This window comes from Oncorhynchus nerka, unplaced genomic scaffold (assembly GCF_034236695.1).
Source record: "Oncorhynchus nerka isolate Pitt River unplaced genomic scaffold, Oner_Uvic_2.0 unplaced_scaffold_1276, whole genome shotgun sequence".
NCBI lineage: Eukaryota > Metazoa > Chordata > Actinopteri > Salmoniformes > Salmonidae > Oncorhynchus > Oncorhynchus nerka.
Genome location: NW_027040069.1, coordinates 92765 through 110830, shown reverse-complemented (window position 1 = coordinate 110830; position 18066 = coordinate 92765). Strand labels below are relative to the sequence as shown.

General features: G+C 52.1%; 1 protein-coding gene across 1 annotated transcript in view; it reads right to left on the bottom strand.

Moving 5' to 3' along the window:
* Positions 1-4167: 4167 nt before the first annotated feature.
* ugt8 (UDP glycosyltransferase 8) overlaps positions 4168-18066 on the bottom strand; it is an 84939-nt gene continuing 71040 nt past the window's right edge. The window contains exons 5-6 of the mRNA XM_065015785.1: positions 5351-5570; positions 4168-5054 (exon numbers count right to left, since the gene is read on the bottom strand). Coding sequence (XP_064871857.1) covers positions 4664-5054; positions 5351-5570 — 611 coding nt within the window. The 3' untranslated portion in view covers positions 4168-4663. The remainder of the gene's footprint in view (positions 5055-5350; positions 5571-18066) is intronic.

The window sequence follows — 18066 nt, the reverse complement described above, 5'->3', positions numbered from 1 at the left end:
TCTGTAGTGATATCAGCCAGTCTAGGACCCACCCAGAGCCTGTAGTGATATCAGCCAGTCTAGGACCCACCCAGAGCCTGTAGTGATATCAGCCAGTCTAGGACCCACCCAGAGCCTGTAGTGATATCAGCAAGTCTAGGACCCACCCAGAGTCTGTAGTGATATCAGCCAGTCTAGGTGGTGTTAACCCTTACCCACCCAGAGTCTGTAGTGATATCAGCCAGTCTAGCACCCAGAGTCTGTAGTGATATCAGCCAGTCTAGGACCCACCCAGAGTCTGTAGTGATATCAGCCAGTCTAGGTGGTGTTAACCCTTACCCACCCAGAGTCTGTAGTGATATCAGCCAGTCTAGGTGGTGTTAACCCTTACCCACCCAGAGTCTGTAGTGATATCAGCCAGTCTAGGACCCACCCAGAGTCTGTAGTGATATCAGCCAGTCTAGGACCCACCCAGAGTCTGTAGTGATATCAGCCAGTCTAGGACCCACTCAGAGTCTGTCGTGATATCAGCCAGTCTAGGACCCACTCAGAGTCTGTCGTGATATCAGCCAGTCTAGGACCCACCCAGAGTCTGTAGTGATATCAGCCAGTCTAGGACCCACCCAGAGTCTGTCGTGATATCAGCCAGTCTAGGACCCAGAGTCTGTAGTGATATCAGCCAGTCTAGGACCCAGAGTCTGTAGTGATATCAGCCAGTCTAGGACCCAGAGTCTGTAGTGATATCAGCCAGTCTAGGACCCAGAGTCTGTAGTGATATCAGCCAGTCTAGGTGGTGTTAACCCTTACCCACCCAGAGTCTGTAGTGATATCAGCCAGTCTAGGTGGTGTTAACCCTTACCCACCCAGAGTCTGTAGTGATATCAGCCAGTCTAGGACCCACCCAGAGTCTGTAGTGATATCAGCCAGTCTAGGACCCACCCAGAGTCTGTAGTGATATCAGCCAGTCTAGGACCCACCCAGAGTCTGTAGTGATATCAGCCAGTCTAGGACCCACCCAGAGTCTGTAGTATATCAACCAGTCTAGGACCCACCCAGAGTCTGTAGTGATATCAGCCAGTCTAGGACCCACCCAGAGTCTGTAGTGATATCAGCCAGTCTAGGACCCACCCAGAGCCTGTAGTGATATCAGCCAGTCTAGCACCCAGAGTCTGTAGTGATATCAGCCAGTCTAGGACCCACCCAGAGCCTGTAGTGATATCAGTCAGTCTAGGACCCACCCAGAGCCTGTAGTGATATCAGCCAGTCTAGGACCCACCCAGAATCTGTAGTGATATCAGCTAGTCTAGGACCCACCCAGAGCCTGTAGTGATATCAGCCAGTCTAGGACCCACCCAGAGTCTGTAGTGATATCAGCCAGTCTAGGACCCACCCAGAGCCTGTAGTGATATCAGCCAGTCTAGCACCCAGAGTCTGTAGTGATATCAGCCAGTCTAGGTGGTGTTAACCCTTACCCACCCAGAGTCTGTAGTGATATCAGCCAGTCTAGGACCCACCCAGAGTCTGTAGTGATATCAGCCAGTCTAGGACCCACCCAGAGTCTGTAGTGATATCAGCCAGTCTAGGACCCACCCAGAGTCTGTAGTGATATCAGCCAGTCTAGGACCCACCCAGAGTCTGTAGTGATATCAGCCAGTCTAGGACCCACCCAGAGTCTGTAGTGATATCAGCCAGTCTAGGACCCACCCAGAGTCTGTAGTGATATCAGTCAGTCTAGGACCCACCCAGAGTCTGTAGTGATATCAGCCAGTCTAGGACCCACCCAGAGCCTGTAGTGATATCAGCCAGTCTAGGACCCACCCAGAGTCTGTAGTGATATCAGCCAGTCTAGGACCCACCCAGAGCCTGTAGTGATATCAGCCAGTCTAGCACCCAGAGTCTGTAGTGATATCAGCCAGTCTAGGTGGTGTTAACCCTTACCCACCCAGAGTCTGTAGTGATATCAGCCAGTCTAGGACCCACCCAGAGTCTGTAGTGATATCAGCCAGTCTAGCACCCAGAGTCTGTAGTGATATCAGCCAGTCTAGGACCCACCCAGAGTCTGTAGTGATATCAGCCAGTCTAGGACCCACCCAGAGTCTGTAGTGATATCGGCCAGTCTAGGACCCACCCAGAGTCTGTAGTGATATCGGCCAGTCTAGGACCCACCCAGAGTCTGTAGTGATATCAGCCAGTCTAGGACCCACCCAGAGTCTGTAGTGATATCAGCCAGTCTAGGACCCACCCAGAGTCTGTAGTGATATCAGCCAGTCTAGGACCCACCCAGAGTCTGTAGTGATATCAGCCAGTCTAGGACCCACCCAGAGTCTGTAGTGATATCAGCCAGTCTAGGACCCACCCAGAGTCTGTAGTGATATCAGCCAGTCTAGGACCCACCCAGAGTCTGTAGTGATATCGGCCAGTCTAGGACCCACCCAGAGTCTGTAGTGATATCGGCCAGTCTAGGACCCACCCAGAGTCTGTAGTGATATCAGCCAGTCTAGGACCCACCCAGAGTCTGTAGTGATATCAGCCAGTCTAGGACCCACCCAGAGTCTGTAGTGATATCAGCCAGTCTAGGACCCACCCAGAGTCTGTAGTGATATCAGCCAGTCTAGGACCCACCCAGAGTCTGTAGTGATATCAGCCAGTCTAGGACCCACCCAGAGTCTGTAGTGATATCAGCCAGTCTAGGACCCACCCAGAGTCTGTAGTGATATCAGCCAGTCTAGGACCCACCCAGAGTCTGTAGTGATATCAGCCAGTCTAGGACCCACCCAGAGTCTGTAGTGATATCGGCCAGTCTAGGACCCACCCAGAGTCTGTAGTGATATCAGCCAGTCTAGGACCCACCCAGAGTCTGTAGTGATATCAGCCAGTCTAGGACCCACCCAGAGCCTGTAGTGATATCAGCCAGTCTAGGACCCACCCAGAGTCTGTAGTGATATCAGCCAGTCTAGGACCCACCCAGAGTCTGTAGTGATATCAGCCAGTCTAGGACCCACCCAGAGTCTGTAGTGATATCAGCCAGGTGTGTCTGTGAGGCTCTTTCAGTTCCTTACTCAGCAACCACACACATTATTCAAATGCTGCAAACAAATGTTTATTTAGCTTGTTTGTTTGTTGACATGTTTATATTTACAACATGGTTTCACACCCTGACAGACAAGTTAATTTAAAACATTTTAACATCAGTGTCAAAAAATAAATTTAAAGATTTAAATATTCTAATATTAAAACACATTATACCAGATATTATATCTAATTATACTGTATATCTTACCAACATAACATCTGGTATAATTCCAACCCTGTTAGGATGTACTGTACACTGCAGTTTAACTGATTGATGAGTGAAATTAAATAAATAAAATATAATCTGATTAAAGAATGGCTTAGCGTGTTGTTGTTATACATAATAAATACATGTTTATCCACAGCCGCTTGGTGAGCAGCGATTCTCCTTCAAAACCACATAGTTTAACTTTGTTGGTGTTGTTTAGGGACCCTCTTCTTCCTCCTTCCATTCCAGGGAGGGGGAGAGAGAGGAGGAGAGGGAGGAGGAGAGGAGGGAGGGGGAGAGAGGAGGAGAGGAGGGAGGGGGAGAGAGGAGGAGAGGGAGGAGGAGAGGAGGGAGGGGGAGAGAGAGGAGGAGAGGAGGGAGGGGGAGAGAGGAGGAGAGGAGGGAGGAGAGGAGGGAGGGGGAGAGAGAGGAGGAGAGGAGGGAGGGGGAGAGAGGAGGAGAGGAGGGAGGGGAGGAGGAGAGGAGGGAGGGGGGAGGAGAGAGAGGGGAGGAGAGGAGGGGGAGAGGAGGGAGGGGAGGAGGAGAGGAGGGAGGGGAGGAGAGAGAGGGGAGGAGAGGAGGGAGGGGGAGAGAGGAGGAGAGGAGGAGAGGAGGGAGGGGGAGAGAGGAGGAGAGGAGGAGAGGAGGGAGGGGGAGAGAGAGGAGGAGAGGAGGGAGGGGGAGAGAGGAGGAGAGGAGGGAGGGGAGGAGAGAGGAGGAGAGGAGGGAGGGGAGGAGGGGGAGAGAGAGGAGGAGAGGAGGGAGGGGAGGGAGGGGGAGAGAGAGGAGGAGAGGAGGGAGGGGGAGAGAGGAGGAGAGGAGGGAGGGGGAGAGAGGGGAGGAGAGGAGGGAGGGGGAGAGAGGGGAGGAGAGGAGGGAGGGGGAGAGAGGAGGAGAGGAGGAGAGAGGGGAGGAGAGGAGGGAGGGGGAGAGAGGAGGAGAGAGAGGAGGAGAGGAGGGAGGGGGAGAGAGAGGAGGAGAGGAGGGAGGGGGGAGAGAGAGGAGGGGAGACAAAGAGGAAGAAAGAGAGGAGGGAGGGAGAGAGGGGGGGAGGGACTTTTGGACTTTCCAGCTCCTTGGTGGTTGTTGTTGTTGTTTTGTAAGCATTGGTTGTTACCCTCTTCCCTTCCCATGAAACGAACCACACACACACACACACACACACACACACACACACACACACACACACACAAACACACACACACACACACACACACACACACACACACACACACACACACACACACAAACACACACACACACACACACACACACATCTCATCCCTGTCTTTCTGCAGTCTCCCAGAACGAGGAGTGTTCTGTTCTCCCTTAAACCCTAAAATCTCTACAGTAGAATCAGCTTCCTCTCCGACCTCTGACCCCAGGACAGAGTCTCCGCCCCTTTTACTTCATCTTCTTGTCGTTCTTCACCGGCGCTCCGTTACGTTTGTGCTTCCCATTAGCGACCGCTCCGTTGCTATGGCAATGTCCGTTTGCCTTGTCGTCGCCGTCACCGTGGGTAACCTCTCCCCACCGCTCCTCAACCTTAACCTTTGACCTTAGTAGCCCTGCTATCCGGTAAAGCAAGTAGCCAATCAGGGCCAGCCCCGCCCCTACGACCAGCACAACGTCCAATAGGAAGTACTGGTAGGTGGGGACAGTGTAGACAGAGGATCGTAAGTGGTCGGCGCCGTGGTGACGGAGGATGTAGTTTATCCAATAGACAGCTCTTGTTACCGGGTGACCTGGTTGGTCCTTATGGATGGAAGAGAGCACCTGGGCACGCTGACGATACCTAGAACACACACACACACACACACACACACACACACACACACAGTTAAAAACAGAGAGGTTGTGTGTGTTGATGTAAATTGCATTCAGTGCAGTGAGTGTGGTGCAGTACCACACTGAGACACCAGATGACAGTAGTGAGCCCAAACTGAACTGAGTGTGGTGCAGTACCACACTGAGACACCAGATGGCAGTAGTGAGCCAAAACTGAACTGAGTGTGGTGCAGTACCACACTGAGACACCAGATGGCAGTACTGAGCCATAACTGAACTGAGTGTGGTGCAGTGTTCATGTACTTGTTATTGTTGATAACAGTGGCCAGTGCCTGGTACAGCTCCTCCTCTGTCATACTCTTCCAGTGAACCATGATGCCCATCCCTTTAGCCTCCACCCGGGTCATAGTGTCGTAGTGGTCCCCAAACAGAGGTAGTCCCACGACAGGGACACCGTGGTACATCGCTTCATAGATACTGTTCAGACCACCGTGGGACAGGAACGCTACTGTTCTGGCATGGCCTAGAGAGACAAGAAGGAGAGAGAAGAGAGAGAGGGAGGAGAGAGAGAGAAGAGAGAAGAGAGAGAGAGAGAGAGAGAGAGAGGAGAGACAATGATGAGAGAGAGGGAGGAGAGAGAGAGAGGAGAGAGAAGAGAGAGAGAGAGGAGAGACAATGATGAGAGAGAGGGAGGAGAGAGAGAGAGGAGAGAGAAGAGACAAGGATGAGAGAGAGAGACAAAGGATGAGAGAGAGAGAGACAAGGATGAGAGAGAGGGAGAGAGGGAGGAGAGAGAAGAGACAAGGATGATAGAGAGGGAGAGAGAGAGGAGAGAGAAGAGACAAGGATGAGAGAGAGAGAGACAAGGATGAGAGAGGGAGGAGAGAGAAGAGACAGATGAGAGGGAGAGAGGGAGGAGAGAGAGAGAGGAGAGAGAAGAGACAAGGATGAGAGAGGAGGGAGATATAGAGAGGAGAGGAAAGAGACAAGGATGAGAGAGCAAGAGAGAGAGGAGAGAGAGACAGGAAGGAGAGAGAAGAGACAAGGATGAAAGAGAGAGCGAGAGGATGAGAGAGAGAGAGAGAGAGAGAGAGAGAGAGGATGAGAGAGAGAGATAGAGAGAGAGAGAGAGAGGTGGGAGAGAGGGAGGAGAGAGAGAGACAAGGATGAGAGAGACGGAGGACAGAGAGCGAGTTAGAAGAGAGGTGAGATGAGGGAGAAAGGAGAGAGGGAGGAGAGAGAGGGAGAGAGTGAGGAGAGAGAGAGACAAGGATGAGAGAGAGGAAGGAGAGAGGACAGATGGAGGAGAGAGGGAGGAGGGGTAAGGGTGTGTGTTGTTGGTCGTGAACTAAACATGCCTGTGTTGCAGACTATTGTTCCAGCTAGAGGGAAAAACAGTATTGTGATATGGACCCTGGTCCTAACAGTGTTGTCCTAAAGGACCCTGGTCCTAACAGTGTTGTCCTAGAGGACCCTGGTCCTAACAGTGTTGTCTTATAGGACCCTGGTCCTAACAGTGTTGTCCTAGAGGACCCTGGTCCTAACAGTGTTGTCCTATAGGACCCTGGTCCTAACAGTGTTGTCCTAGAGGACCCTGGTCCTAACAGTGTGGTCCTAGAGGACCCTGGTCCTAACAGTGTTGTCCTAGAGGACCCTGGTCCTAACAGTGTTGTGATATGGACCCTGGTCCTAACAGTGTTGTCCTAGAGGACCCTGGTCCTAACAGTGTTGTCCTAGAGGACCCTGGTCCTAACAGTGTTGTCCTATAGGACCCTGGTCCTAACAGTGTTGTGATGTGGACCCTGGTCCTAACAGTGTTGTGATATGGACCCTGGTCCTAACAGTGTTGTCCTATAGGACCCTGGTCCTAACAGTGTTGTGATGTGGACCCTGGTCCTAACAGTGTTGTCCTAGAGGACCCTGGTCCTAACAGTGTTGTCCTAGAGGACCCTGGTCCTAACAGTGTTGTCCTAGAGGACCCTGGTCCTAACAGTGTTGTCCTAGAGGACCCTGGTCCTAACAGTGTTGTGATGTGGACCCTGGTCCTAACAATGTTGTCCTATAGGACCCTGGTCCTAACAGTGTTGTGATATGGACCCTGGTCCTAACAGTGTTGTCCTGAAGGACCCTGGTCCTAACAGTGTTGTCCTAGAGGACCCTGGTCCTAACAGTGTTGTCCTAGAGGACCCTGGTCCTAACAGTGTTGTCCTATAGGACCCTGGTCCTAACAGTGTTGTCCTAGAGGACCCTGGTCCTAACAGTGTGGTCCTAGAGGACCCTGGTCCTAACAGTGTTGTCCTAGAGGACCCTGGTCCTAACAGTGTTGTGATATGGACCCTGGTCCTAACAGTGTTGTCCTAGAGGACCCTGGTCCTAACAGTGTTGTCCTATAGGACCCTGGTCCTAACAGTGTTGTGATGTGGACCCTGGTCCTAACAGTGTTGTGATATGGACCCTGGTCCTAACAGTGTTGTGATATGGACCCTGGTCCTAACAGTGTTGTCCTATAGGACCCTGGTCCTAACAGTGTTGTGATGTGGACCCTGGTCCTAACAGTGTTGTCCTAGAGGACCCTGGTCCTAACAGTGTTGTCCTAGAGGACCCTGGTCCTAACAGTGTTGTCCTAGAGGACCCTGGTCCTAACAGTGTTGTCCTAGAGGACCCTGGTCCTAACAGTGTTGTCCTAGAGGACCCTGGTCCTAACAGTGTTGTCCTAGAGGACCCTGGTCCTAACAGTGTTGTCCTAGAGGACCCTGGTCCTAACAGTGTTGTCCTAGAGGACCCTGGTCCTAACAGTGTTGTGATGTGGACCCTGGTCCTAACAATGTTGTCCTATAGGACCCTGGTCCTAACAGTGTTGTGATATGGACCCTGGTCCTAACAGTGTTGTCCTGAAGGACCCTGGTCCTAACAGTGTTGTCCTAGAGGACCCTGGTCCTAACAGTGTTGTCCTAGAGGACCCTGGTCCTAACAGTGTTGTCCTATAGGACCCTGGTCCTAACAGTGTTGTCCTAGAGGACCCTGGTCCTAACAGTGTGGTCCTAGAGGACCCTGGTCCTAACAGTGTTGTCCTAGAGGACCCTGGTCCTAACAGTGTTGTGATATGGACCCTGGTCCTAACAGTGTTGTCCTAGAGGACCCTGGTCCTAACAGTGTTGTCCTATAGGACCCTGGTCCTAACAGTGTTGTGATGTGGACCCTGGTCCTAACAGTGTTGTGATATGGACCCTGGTCCTAACAGTGTTGTGATATGGACCCTGGTCCTAACAGTGTTGTCCTATAGGACCCTGGTCCTAACAGTGTTGTGATGTGGACCCTGGTCCTAACAGTGTTGTCCTAGAGGACCCTGGTCCTAACAGTGTTGTCCTAGAGGACCCTGGTCCTAACAGTGTTGTCCTAGAGGACCCTGGTCCTAACAGTGTTGTCCTAGAGGACCCTGGTCCTAACAGTGTTGTCCTAGAGGACCCTGGTCCTAACAGTGTTGTCCTAGAGGACCCTGGTCCTAACAGTGTTGTCCTAGAGGACCCTGGTCCTAACAGTGTTGTGATGTGGACCCTGGTCCTAACAGTGTTGTCCTATAGGACCCTGGTCCTAACAGTGTTGTGATATGGACCCTGGTCCTAACAGTGTTGTCCTAGAGGACCCTGGTCCTAACAGTGTTGTCCTATAGGACCCTGGTCCTAACAGTGTTGTCCTAGAGGACCCTGGTCCTAACAGTGTGGTCCTAGAGGACCCTGGTCCTAACAGTGTTGTCCTAGAGGACCCTGGTCCTAACAGTGTTGTGATATGGACCCTGGTCCTAACAGTGTTGTCCTAGAGGACCCTGGTCCTAACAGTGTTGTCCTAGAGGACCCTGGTCCTAACAGTGTTGTCCTATAGGACCCTGGTCCTAACAGTGTTGTGATGTGGACCCTGGTCCTAACAGTGTTGTGATATGGACCCTGGTCCTAACAGTGTTGTCCTAGAGGACCCTGGTCCTAACAGTGTTGTCCTAGAGGACCCTGGTCCTAACAGTGTTGTCCTAGAGGACCCTGGTCCTAACAGTGTTGTGATATGGACCCTGGTCCTAACAGTGTTGTCCTAGAGGACCCTGGTCCTAACAGTGTTGTCCTAGAGGACCCTGGTCCTAACAGTGTTGTCCTATAGGACCCTGGTCCTAACAGTGTTGTGATGTGGACCCTGGTCCTAACAGTGTTGTCCTAGAGGACCCTGGTCCTAACAGTGTTGTCCTAGAGGACCCTGGTCCTAACAGTGTTGTCCTAGAGGACCCTGGTCCTAACAGTGTTGTCCTAGAGGACCCTGGTCCTAACAGTGTTGTCCTAGAGGACCCTGGTCCTAACAGTGTTGTGATGTGGACCCTGGTCCTAACAGTGTTGTCCTATAGGACCCTGGTCCTAACAGTGTTGTGATATGGACCCTGGTCCTAACAGTGTTGTCCTGAAGGACCCTGGTCCTAACAGTGTTGTCCTAGAGGACCCTGGTCCTAACAGTGTTGTCCTAGAGGACCCTGGTCCTAACAGTGTTGTCCTAGAGGACCCTGGTCCTAACAGTGCTGTCCTAGAGGACCCTGGTCCTAACAGTGTCCTAGAGGACCCTGGTCCTAACTAGTGTTGTCCTAGAGGACCCTGGTCCTAACAGTGTTGTCCTAGAGGACCCTGGTCCTAACAGTGTTGTCCTATGGACCCTGGTCCTAACAGTGTTGTCCTATAGGACCCTGGTCCTCCTAGAGGACCCTGGTCCTAACAGTGTTGTGATGAGGACCCTGGTCCTAACAGTGTTGTCCTAGAGGACCCTGGTCCTAACAGTGTTGTCCTAGAGGACCCTGGTCCTAACAGTGTTGTCCTAGAGGACCCTGGTCCTAACAGTGTTGTCCTAGATGTGGACCCTGGTCCTAACAGTGTTGTGATGTGGACCCTGGTCCTAACAGTGTTGTCCTATAGGACCCTGGTCCTAACAGTGTTGTGATATGGACCCTGGTCCTAACAGTGCTGTCCTGAAGGACCCTGGTCCTAACAGTGTTGTCCTAGAGGTCCCTGGTCCTAACAGTGTTGTCCTAGAGGACCCTGGTCCTAACAGTGCTGTCCTAGAGGACCCTGGTCCTAACAGTGTTGTCCTAGAGGACCCTGGTCCTAACAGTGTTGTCCTAGAGGACCCTGGTCCTAACAGTGTTGTGATATGGACCCTGGTCCTAACAGTGTTGTCCTAGAGGACCCTGGTCCTAACAGTGTTGTCCTATAGGACCCTGGTCCTAACAGTGTTGTCCTATAGGATCCTGGTCCTAACAGTGTTGTCCTATAGGACCTTGGTCCTAACAGTGTTGTCCTAGAGGACCCTGGTCCTAACAGTGTTGTCCTAGAGGACCCTGGTCCTAACAGTGTTGTCCTAGAGGACCCTGGTCCTAACAGTGTTGTCCTAGAGGACCCTGGTCCTAACAGTGTTGTCCTAGAGGACCCTGGTCCTAACAGTGTTGTCCTAGAGGACCCTGGTCCTAACAGTGTTGTCCTATAGGACCCTGGTCCTAACAGTGTTGTCCTGAAGGACCCTGGTCCTAACAGTGTTGTCCTAGAGGACCCTGGTCCTAACAGTGTTGTCCTGAAGGACCCTGGTCCTAACAGTGTTGTCCTAGAGGACCCTGGTCCTAACAGTGTTGTCCTAGAGGACCCTGGTCCTAACAGTGTTGTCCTAGAGGACCCTGGTCCTAACAGTGTTGTCCTAGAGGACCCTGGTCCTAACAGTGTTGTCCTAGAGGACCCTGGTCCTAACAGTGTTGTCCTATAGGACCCTTGTCCTAACAGTGTTGTCCTAGAGGACCCTGGTCCTAACAGTGTTGTCCTAGAGGACCCTGGTCCTAACAGTGTTGTCCTAGAGGACCCTGGTCCTAACAGTGTTGTCCTAGAGGACCCTGGTCCTAACAGTGTTGTGTTATGGACCCTGGTCCTAACAGTGTTGTCCTAGAGGACCCTGGTCCTAACAGTGCTGTCCTAGAGGACCCTGGTCCTAACAGTGTTGTCCTATAGGACCCTGGTCCTAACAGTGTTGTGATGTGGACCCTGGTCCTAACAGTGTTGTCCTAGAGGACCCTGGTCCTAACAGTGTTGTCCTAGAGGACCCTGGTCCTAACAGTGTTGTCCTAGAGGACCCTGGTCCTAACAGTGTTGTCCTAGAGGACCCTGGTCCTAACAGTGTTGTCCTAGAGGACCCTGGTCCTAACAGTGTTGTCCTAGAGGACCCTGGTCCTAACAGTGTTGTCCTAGAGGACCCTGGTCCTAACAGTGTTGTCCTAGAGGACCCTGGTCCTAACAGTGTTGTGATGTGGACCCTGGTCCTAACAGTGTTGTCCTATAGGACCCTGGTCCTAACAGTGTTGTGATATGGACCCTGGTCCTAACAGTGTTGTCCTGAAGGACCCTGGTCCTAACAGTGTTGTCCTAGAGGACCCTGGTCCTAACAGTGTTGTCTAGAGGACCCTGGTCCTAACAGTGTTGTCCTATAGGACCCTGGTCCTAACAGTGTTGTCCTAGAGGACCCTGGTCCTAACAGTGTTGTCCTAGAGGACCCTGGTCCTAACAGTGTTGTCCTAGAGGACCCTGGTCCTAACAGTGTTGTGATATGGACCCTGGTCCTAACAGTGTTGTCCTAGAGGACCCTGGTCCTAACAGTGTTGTCCTATAGGACCCTGGTCCTAACAGTGTTGTGATGTGGACCCTGGTCCTAACAGTGTTGTGATATGGACCCTGGTCCTAACAGTGTTGTGATATGGACCCTGGTCCTAACAGTGTTGTCCTATAGGACCCTGGTCCTAACAGTGTTGTGATGTGGACCCTGGTCCTAACAGTGTTGTCCTAGAGGACCCTGGTCCTAACAGTGTTGTCCTAGAGGACCCTGGTCCTAACAGTGTTGTCCTAGAGGACCCTGGTCCTAACAGTGTTGTCCTAGAGGACCCTGGTCCTAACAGTGTTGTCCTAGAGGACCCTGGTCCTAACAGTGTTGTCCTAGAGGACCCTGGTCCTAACAGTGTTGTCCCAGAGGACCCTGGTCCTAACAGTGTTGTGATGTGGACCCTGGTCCTAACAGTGTTGTCCTATAGGACCCTGGTCCTAACAGTGTTGTGATATGGACCCTGGTCCTAACAGTGTTGTCCTAGAGGACCCTGGTCCTAACAGTGTTGTCCTATAGGACCCTGGTCCTAACAGTGTTGTCCTAGAGGACCCTGGTCCTAACAGTGTGGTCCTAGAGGACCCTGGTCCTAACAGTGTTGTCCTAGAGGACCCTGGTCCTAACAGTGTTGTGATATGGACCCTGGTCCTAACAGTGTTGTCCTAGAGGACCCTGGTCCTAACAGTGTTGTCCTAGAGGACCCTGGTCCTAACAGTGTTGTCCTATAGGACCCTGGTCCTAACAGTGTTGTGATGTGGACCCTGGTCCTAACAGTGTTGTGATATGGACCCTGGTCCTAACAGTGTTGTCCTAGAGGACCCTGGTCCTAACAGTGTTGTCCTAGAGGACCCTGGTCCTAACAGTGTTGTCCTAGAGGACCCTGGTCCTAACAGTGTTGTCCTAGAGGACCCTGGTCCTAACAGTGTTGTGATATGGACCCTGGTCCTAACAGTGTTGTCCTAGAGGACCCTGGTCCTAACAGTGTTGTCCTAGAGGACCCTGGTCCTAACAGTGTTGTCCTATAGGACCCTGGTCCTAACAGTGTTGTGATGTGGACCCTGGTCCTAACAGTGTTGTCCTAGAGGACCCTGGTCCTAACAGTGTTGTCCTAGAGGACCCTGGTCCTAACAGTGTTGTCCTAGAGGACCCTGGTCCTAACAGTGTTGTCCTAGAGGACCCTGGTCCTAACAGTGTTGTCTAGAGGACCCTGGTCCTAACAGTGTTGTGATGTGGACCCTGGTCCTAACAGTGTTGTCCTATAGGACCCTGGTCCTAACAGTGTTGTGATATGGACCTGGTCCTAACAGTGTTGTCCTGAAGGACCTGGTCCTAACAGTGTTGTCCTAGAGGACCCTGGTCCTAACAGTGTTGTCTAGAGGACCTGGTCTAACAGTGTTGTCCTAGAGGACCCTGGTCCTAACAGTGCTGTCCTAGAGGACCCTGGTCCTAACAGTGTTGTCCTAGAGGACCCTGGTCCTAACAGTGTTGTCCTAGAGGACCCTGGTCCTAACAGTGTTGTCCTAGAGGACCCTGGTCCTAACAGTGTTGTGATATGGACCCTGGTCCTAACAGTGTTGTCCTAGAGGACCCTGGTCCTAACAGTGTTGTCCTAGAGGACCCTGGTCCTAACAGTGTTGTCCTATAGGACCCTGGTCCTAACAGTGTTGTCCTGAAGGACCCTGGTCCTAACAGTGTTGTCCTAGAGGACCCTGGTCCTAACAGTGTTGTCCTGAAGGACCCTGGTCCTAACAGTGTTGTCCTAGAGGACCCTGGTCCTAACAGTGTTGTCCTAGAGGACCCTGGTCCTAACAGTGTTGTCCTAGAGGACCCTGGTCCTAACAGTGTTGTCCTAGAGGACCCTGGTCCTAACAGTGTTGTCCTAGAGGACCCTGGTCCTAACAGTGTTGTCCTATAGGACCCTTGTCCTAACAGTGTTGTCCTAGAGGACCCTGGTCCTAACAGTGTTGTCCTAGAGGACCCTGGTCCTAACAGTGTTGTCCTAGAGGACCCTGGTCCTAACAGTGTTGTGTTATGGACCCTGGTCCTAACAGTGTTGTCCTAGAGGACCCTGGTCCTAACAGTGCTGTCCTAGAGGACCCTGGTCCTAACAGTGTTGTCCTATAGGACCCTGGTCCTAACAGTGTTGTGATGTGGACCTGGTCCTAACAGTGTTGTCCTAGAGGACCCTGGTCCTAACAGTGTTGTCCTAGAGGACCCTGGTCCTAACAGTGTTGTCCTAGAGGACCCTGGTCCTAACAGTGTTGTCCCTAGAGGACCCTGGTCCTAACAGTGTTGTCCTAGAGGACCCTGGTCCTAACAGTGTTGTCTAGAGGACCCTGGTCCTAACAGTGTTGTCCTAGAGGACCCTGGTCCTAACAGTGTTGTCCTAGAGGACCCTGGTCCTAACAGTGTTGTGATGTGGACCCTGGTCCTAACAATGTTGTCCTATAGGACCCTGGTCCTAACAGTGTTTGTGATATGGACCCTGGTCCTAACAGTGTTGTCCTGAAGGACCTGGTCCTAACAGTGTTGTCCTAGAGGACCCTGGTCCTAACAGTGTTGTCCTAGAGGACCCTGGTCCTAACAGTGTTGTCCTATAGGACCCTGGTCCTAACAGTGTTGTCCTAGAGGACCCTGGTCCTAACAGTGTGGTCCTAGAGGACCCTGGTCCTAACAGTGTTGTCCTAGAGGACCCTGGTCCTAACAGTGTTGTGATATGGACCCTGGTCCTAACAGTGTTGTCTAGAGGACCCTGGTCCTAACAGTGTTGTCCTATAGGACCTGGTCCTAACAGTGTTGTGATGTGGACCCTGGTCCTAACAGTGTTGTGATATGGACCCTGGTCCTAACAGTGTTGTGATATGGACCCTGGTCCTAACAGTGTTGTCCTATAGGACCCTGGTCCTAACAGTGTTGTGATGTGGACCCTGGTCCTAACAGTGTTGTCCTAGAGGACCCTGGTCCTAACAGTGTTGTCCTAGAGGACCCTGGTCCTAACAGTGTTGTCCTAGAGGACCCTGGTCCTAACAGTGTTGTCCTAGAGGACCCTGGTCCTAACAGTGTTGTCCTAGAGGACCCTGGTCCTAACAGTGTTGTCCTAGAGGACCCTGGTCCTAACAGTGTTGTCCTAGAGGACCCTGGTCCTAACAGTGTTGTGATGTGGACCCTGGTCCTAACAGTGTTGTCCTATAGGACCCTGGTCCTAACAGTGTTGTGATATGGACCCTGGTCCTAACAGTGTTGTCCTAGAGGACCCTGGTCCTAACAGTGTTGTCCTATAGGACCCTGGTCCTAACAGTGTTGTCCTAGAGGACCCTGGTCCTAACAGTGTGGTCCTAGAGGACCCTGGTCCTAACAGTGTTGTCCTAGAGGACCCTGGTCCTAACAGTGTTGTGATATGGACCCTGGTCCTAACAGTGTTGTCCTAGAGGACCCTGGTCCTAACAGTGTTGTCCTAGAGGACCCTGGTCCTAACAGTGTTGTCCTATAGGACCCTGGTCCTAACAGTGTTGTGATGTGGACCCTGGTCCTAACAGTGTTGTGATATGGACCTGGTCCTAACAGTGTTGTCCTAGAGGACCCTGGTCCTAACAGTGTTGTCCTAGAGGACCCTGGTCCTAACAGTGTTGTCCTAGAGGACCCTGGTCCTAACAGTGTTGTCCTAGAGACCCTGGTCCTAACAGTGTTGTGATATGGACCCTGGTCCTAACAGTGTTGTCCTAGAGGACCCTGGTCCTAACAGTGTTGTCCTAGAGGACCCTGGTCCTAACAGTGTTGTCCTATAGGACCCTGGTCCTAACAGTGTTGTGATGTGGACCCTGGTCCTAACAGTGTTGTCCTAGAGGACCCTGGTCCTAACAGTGTTGTCCTAGAGGACCCTGGTCCTAACAGTGTTGTCCTAGAGGACCCTGGTCCTAACAGTGTTGTCCTAGAGGACCCTGGTCCTAACAGTGTTGTCCTAGAGGACCCTGGTCCTAACAGTGTTGTGATGTGGACCCTGGTCCTAACAGTGTTGTCCTATAGGACCCTGGTCCTAACAGTGTTGTGATATGGACCCTGGTCCTAACAGTGTTGTCCTGAAGGACCCTGGTCCTAACAGTGTTGTCCTAGAGGACCCTGGTCCTAACAGTGTTGTCCTAGAGGACCCTGGTCCTAACAGTGTTGTCCTAGAGGACCCTGGTCCTAACAGTGCTGTCCTAGAGGACCCTGGTCCTAACAGTGTTGTCCTAGAGGACCCTGGTCCTAACAGTGTTGTCCTAGAGGACCCTGGTCCTAACAGTGTTGTCCTAGAGGACCCTGGTCCTAACAGTGTTGTGATATGGACCCTGGTCCTAACAGTGTTGTCCTATAGGACCCTGGTCCTAACAGTGTTGTGATGTGGACCCTGGTCCTAACAGTGTTGTCCTAGAGGACCCTGGTCCTAACAGTGTTGTCCTAGAGGACCCTGGTCCTAACAGTGTTGTCCTAGAGGACCCTGGTCCTAACAGTGTTGTCCTAGAGGACCCTGGTCCTAACAGTGTTGTGATGTGGACCCTGGTCCTAACAGTGTTGTCCTATAGGACCCTGGTCCTAACAGTGTTGTGATATGGACCCTGGTCCTAACAGTGCTGTCCTGAAGGACCCTGGTCCTAACAGTGTTGTCCTAGAGGTCCCTGGTCCTAACAGTGTTGTCCTAGAGGACCCTGGTCCTAACAGTGCTGTCCTAGAGGACCCTGGTCCTAACAGTGTTGTCCTAGAGGACCCTGGTCCTAACAGTGTTGTCCTAGAGGACCCTGGTCCTAACAGTGTTGTGATATGGACCCTGGTCCTAACAGTGTTGTCCTAGAGGACCCTGGTCCTAACAGTGTTGTCCTATAGGACCCTGGTCCTAACAGTGTTGTCCTATAGGATCCTGGTCCTAACAGTGTTGTCCTATAGGACCTTGGTCCTAACAGTGTTGTCCTAGAGGACCCTGGTCCTAACAGTGTTGTCCTAGAGGACCCTGGTCCTAACAGTGTTGTCCTAGAGGACCCTGGTCCTAACAGTGTTGTCCTAGAGGACCCTGGTCCTAACAGTGTTGTCCTAGAGGACCCTGGTCCTAACAGTGTTGTCCTAGAGGACCCTGGTCCTAACAGTGTTGTCCTATAGGACCCTGGTCCTAACAGTGTTGTCCTGAAGGACCCTGGTCCTAACAGTGTTGTCCTAGAGGACCCTGGTCCTAACAGTGTTGTCCTGAAGGACCCTGGTCCTAACAGTGTTGTCCTAGAGGACCCTGGTCCTAACAGTGTTGTCCTAGAGGACCCTGGTCCTAACAGTGTTGTCCTAGAGGACCCTGGTCCTAACAGTGTTGTCCTATAGGACCCTGGTCCTAACAGTGTTGTGATGTGGACCCTGGTCCTAACAGTGTTGTGATATGGACCCTGGTCCTAACAGTGTTGTGATATGGACCCTGGTCCTAACAGTGTTGTCCTATAGGACCCTGGTCCTAACAGTGTTGTGATGTGGACCCTGGTCCTAACAGTGTTGTCCTAGAGGACCCTGGTCCTAACAGTGTTGTCCTAGAGGACCCTGGTCCTAACAGTGTTGTCCTAGAGGACCCTGGTCCTAACAGTGTTGTCCTATAGGACCCTTGTCCTAACAGTGTTGTCCTAGAGGACCCTGGTCCTAACAGTGTTGTCCTAGAGGACCCTGGTCCTAACAGTGTTGTCCTAGAGGACCCTGGTCCTAACAGTGTTGTGTTATGGACCCTGGTCCTAACAGTGTTGTCCTAGAGGACCCTGGTCCTAACAGTGTTGTCCTATAGGACCCTGGTCCTAACAGTGTTGTCCTAGAGGACCCTGGTCCTAACAGTGTTGTCCTATAGGACCCTGGTCCTAACAGTGTTGTCCTAGAGGACCCTGGTCCTAACAGTGTTGTCCTAGAGGACCCTGGTCCTAACAGTGTTGTCCTAGAGGACCCTGGTCCTAACAGTGCTGTCCTAGAGGACCCTGGTCCTAACAGTGTTGTCCTAGAGGACCCTGGTCCTAACAGTGTTGTCCTAGAGGACCCTGGTCCTAACAGTGTTGTCCTAGAGGACCCTGGTCCTAACAGTGTTGTGATATGGACCCTGGTCCTAACAGTGTTGTCCTATAGGACCCTGGTCCTAACAGTGTTGTGATGTGGACCCTGGTCCTAACAGTGTTGTCCTAGAGGACCCTGGTCCTAACAGTGTTGTCCTAGAGGACCCTGGTCCTAACAGTGTTGTCCTAGAGGACCCTGGTCCTAACAGTGTTGTCCTAGAGGACCTGGTCCTAACAGTGTTGTGATGTGGACCCTGGTCCTAACAGTGTTGTCCTATAGGACCCTGGTCCTAACAGTGTTGTGATATGGACCCTGGTCCTAAC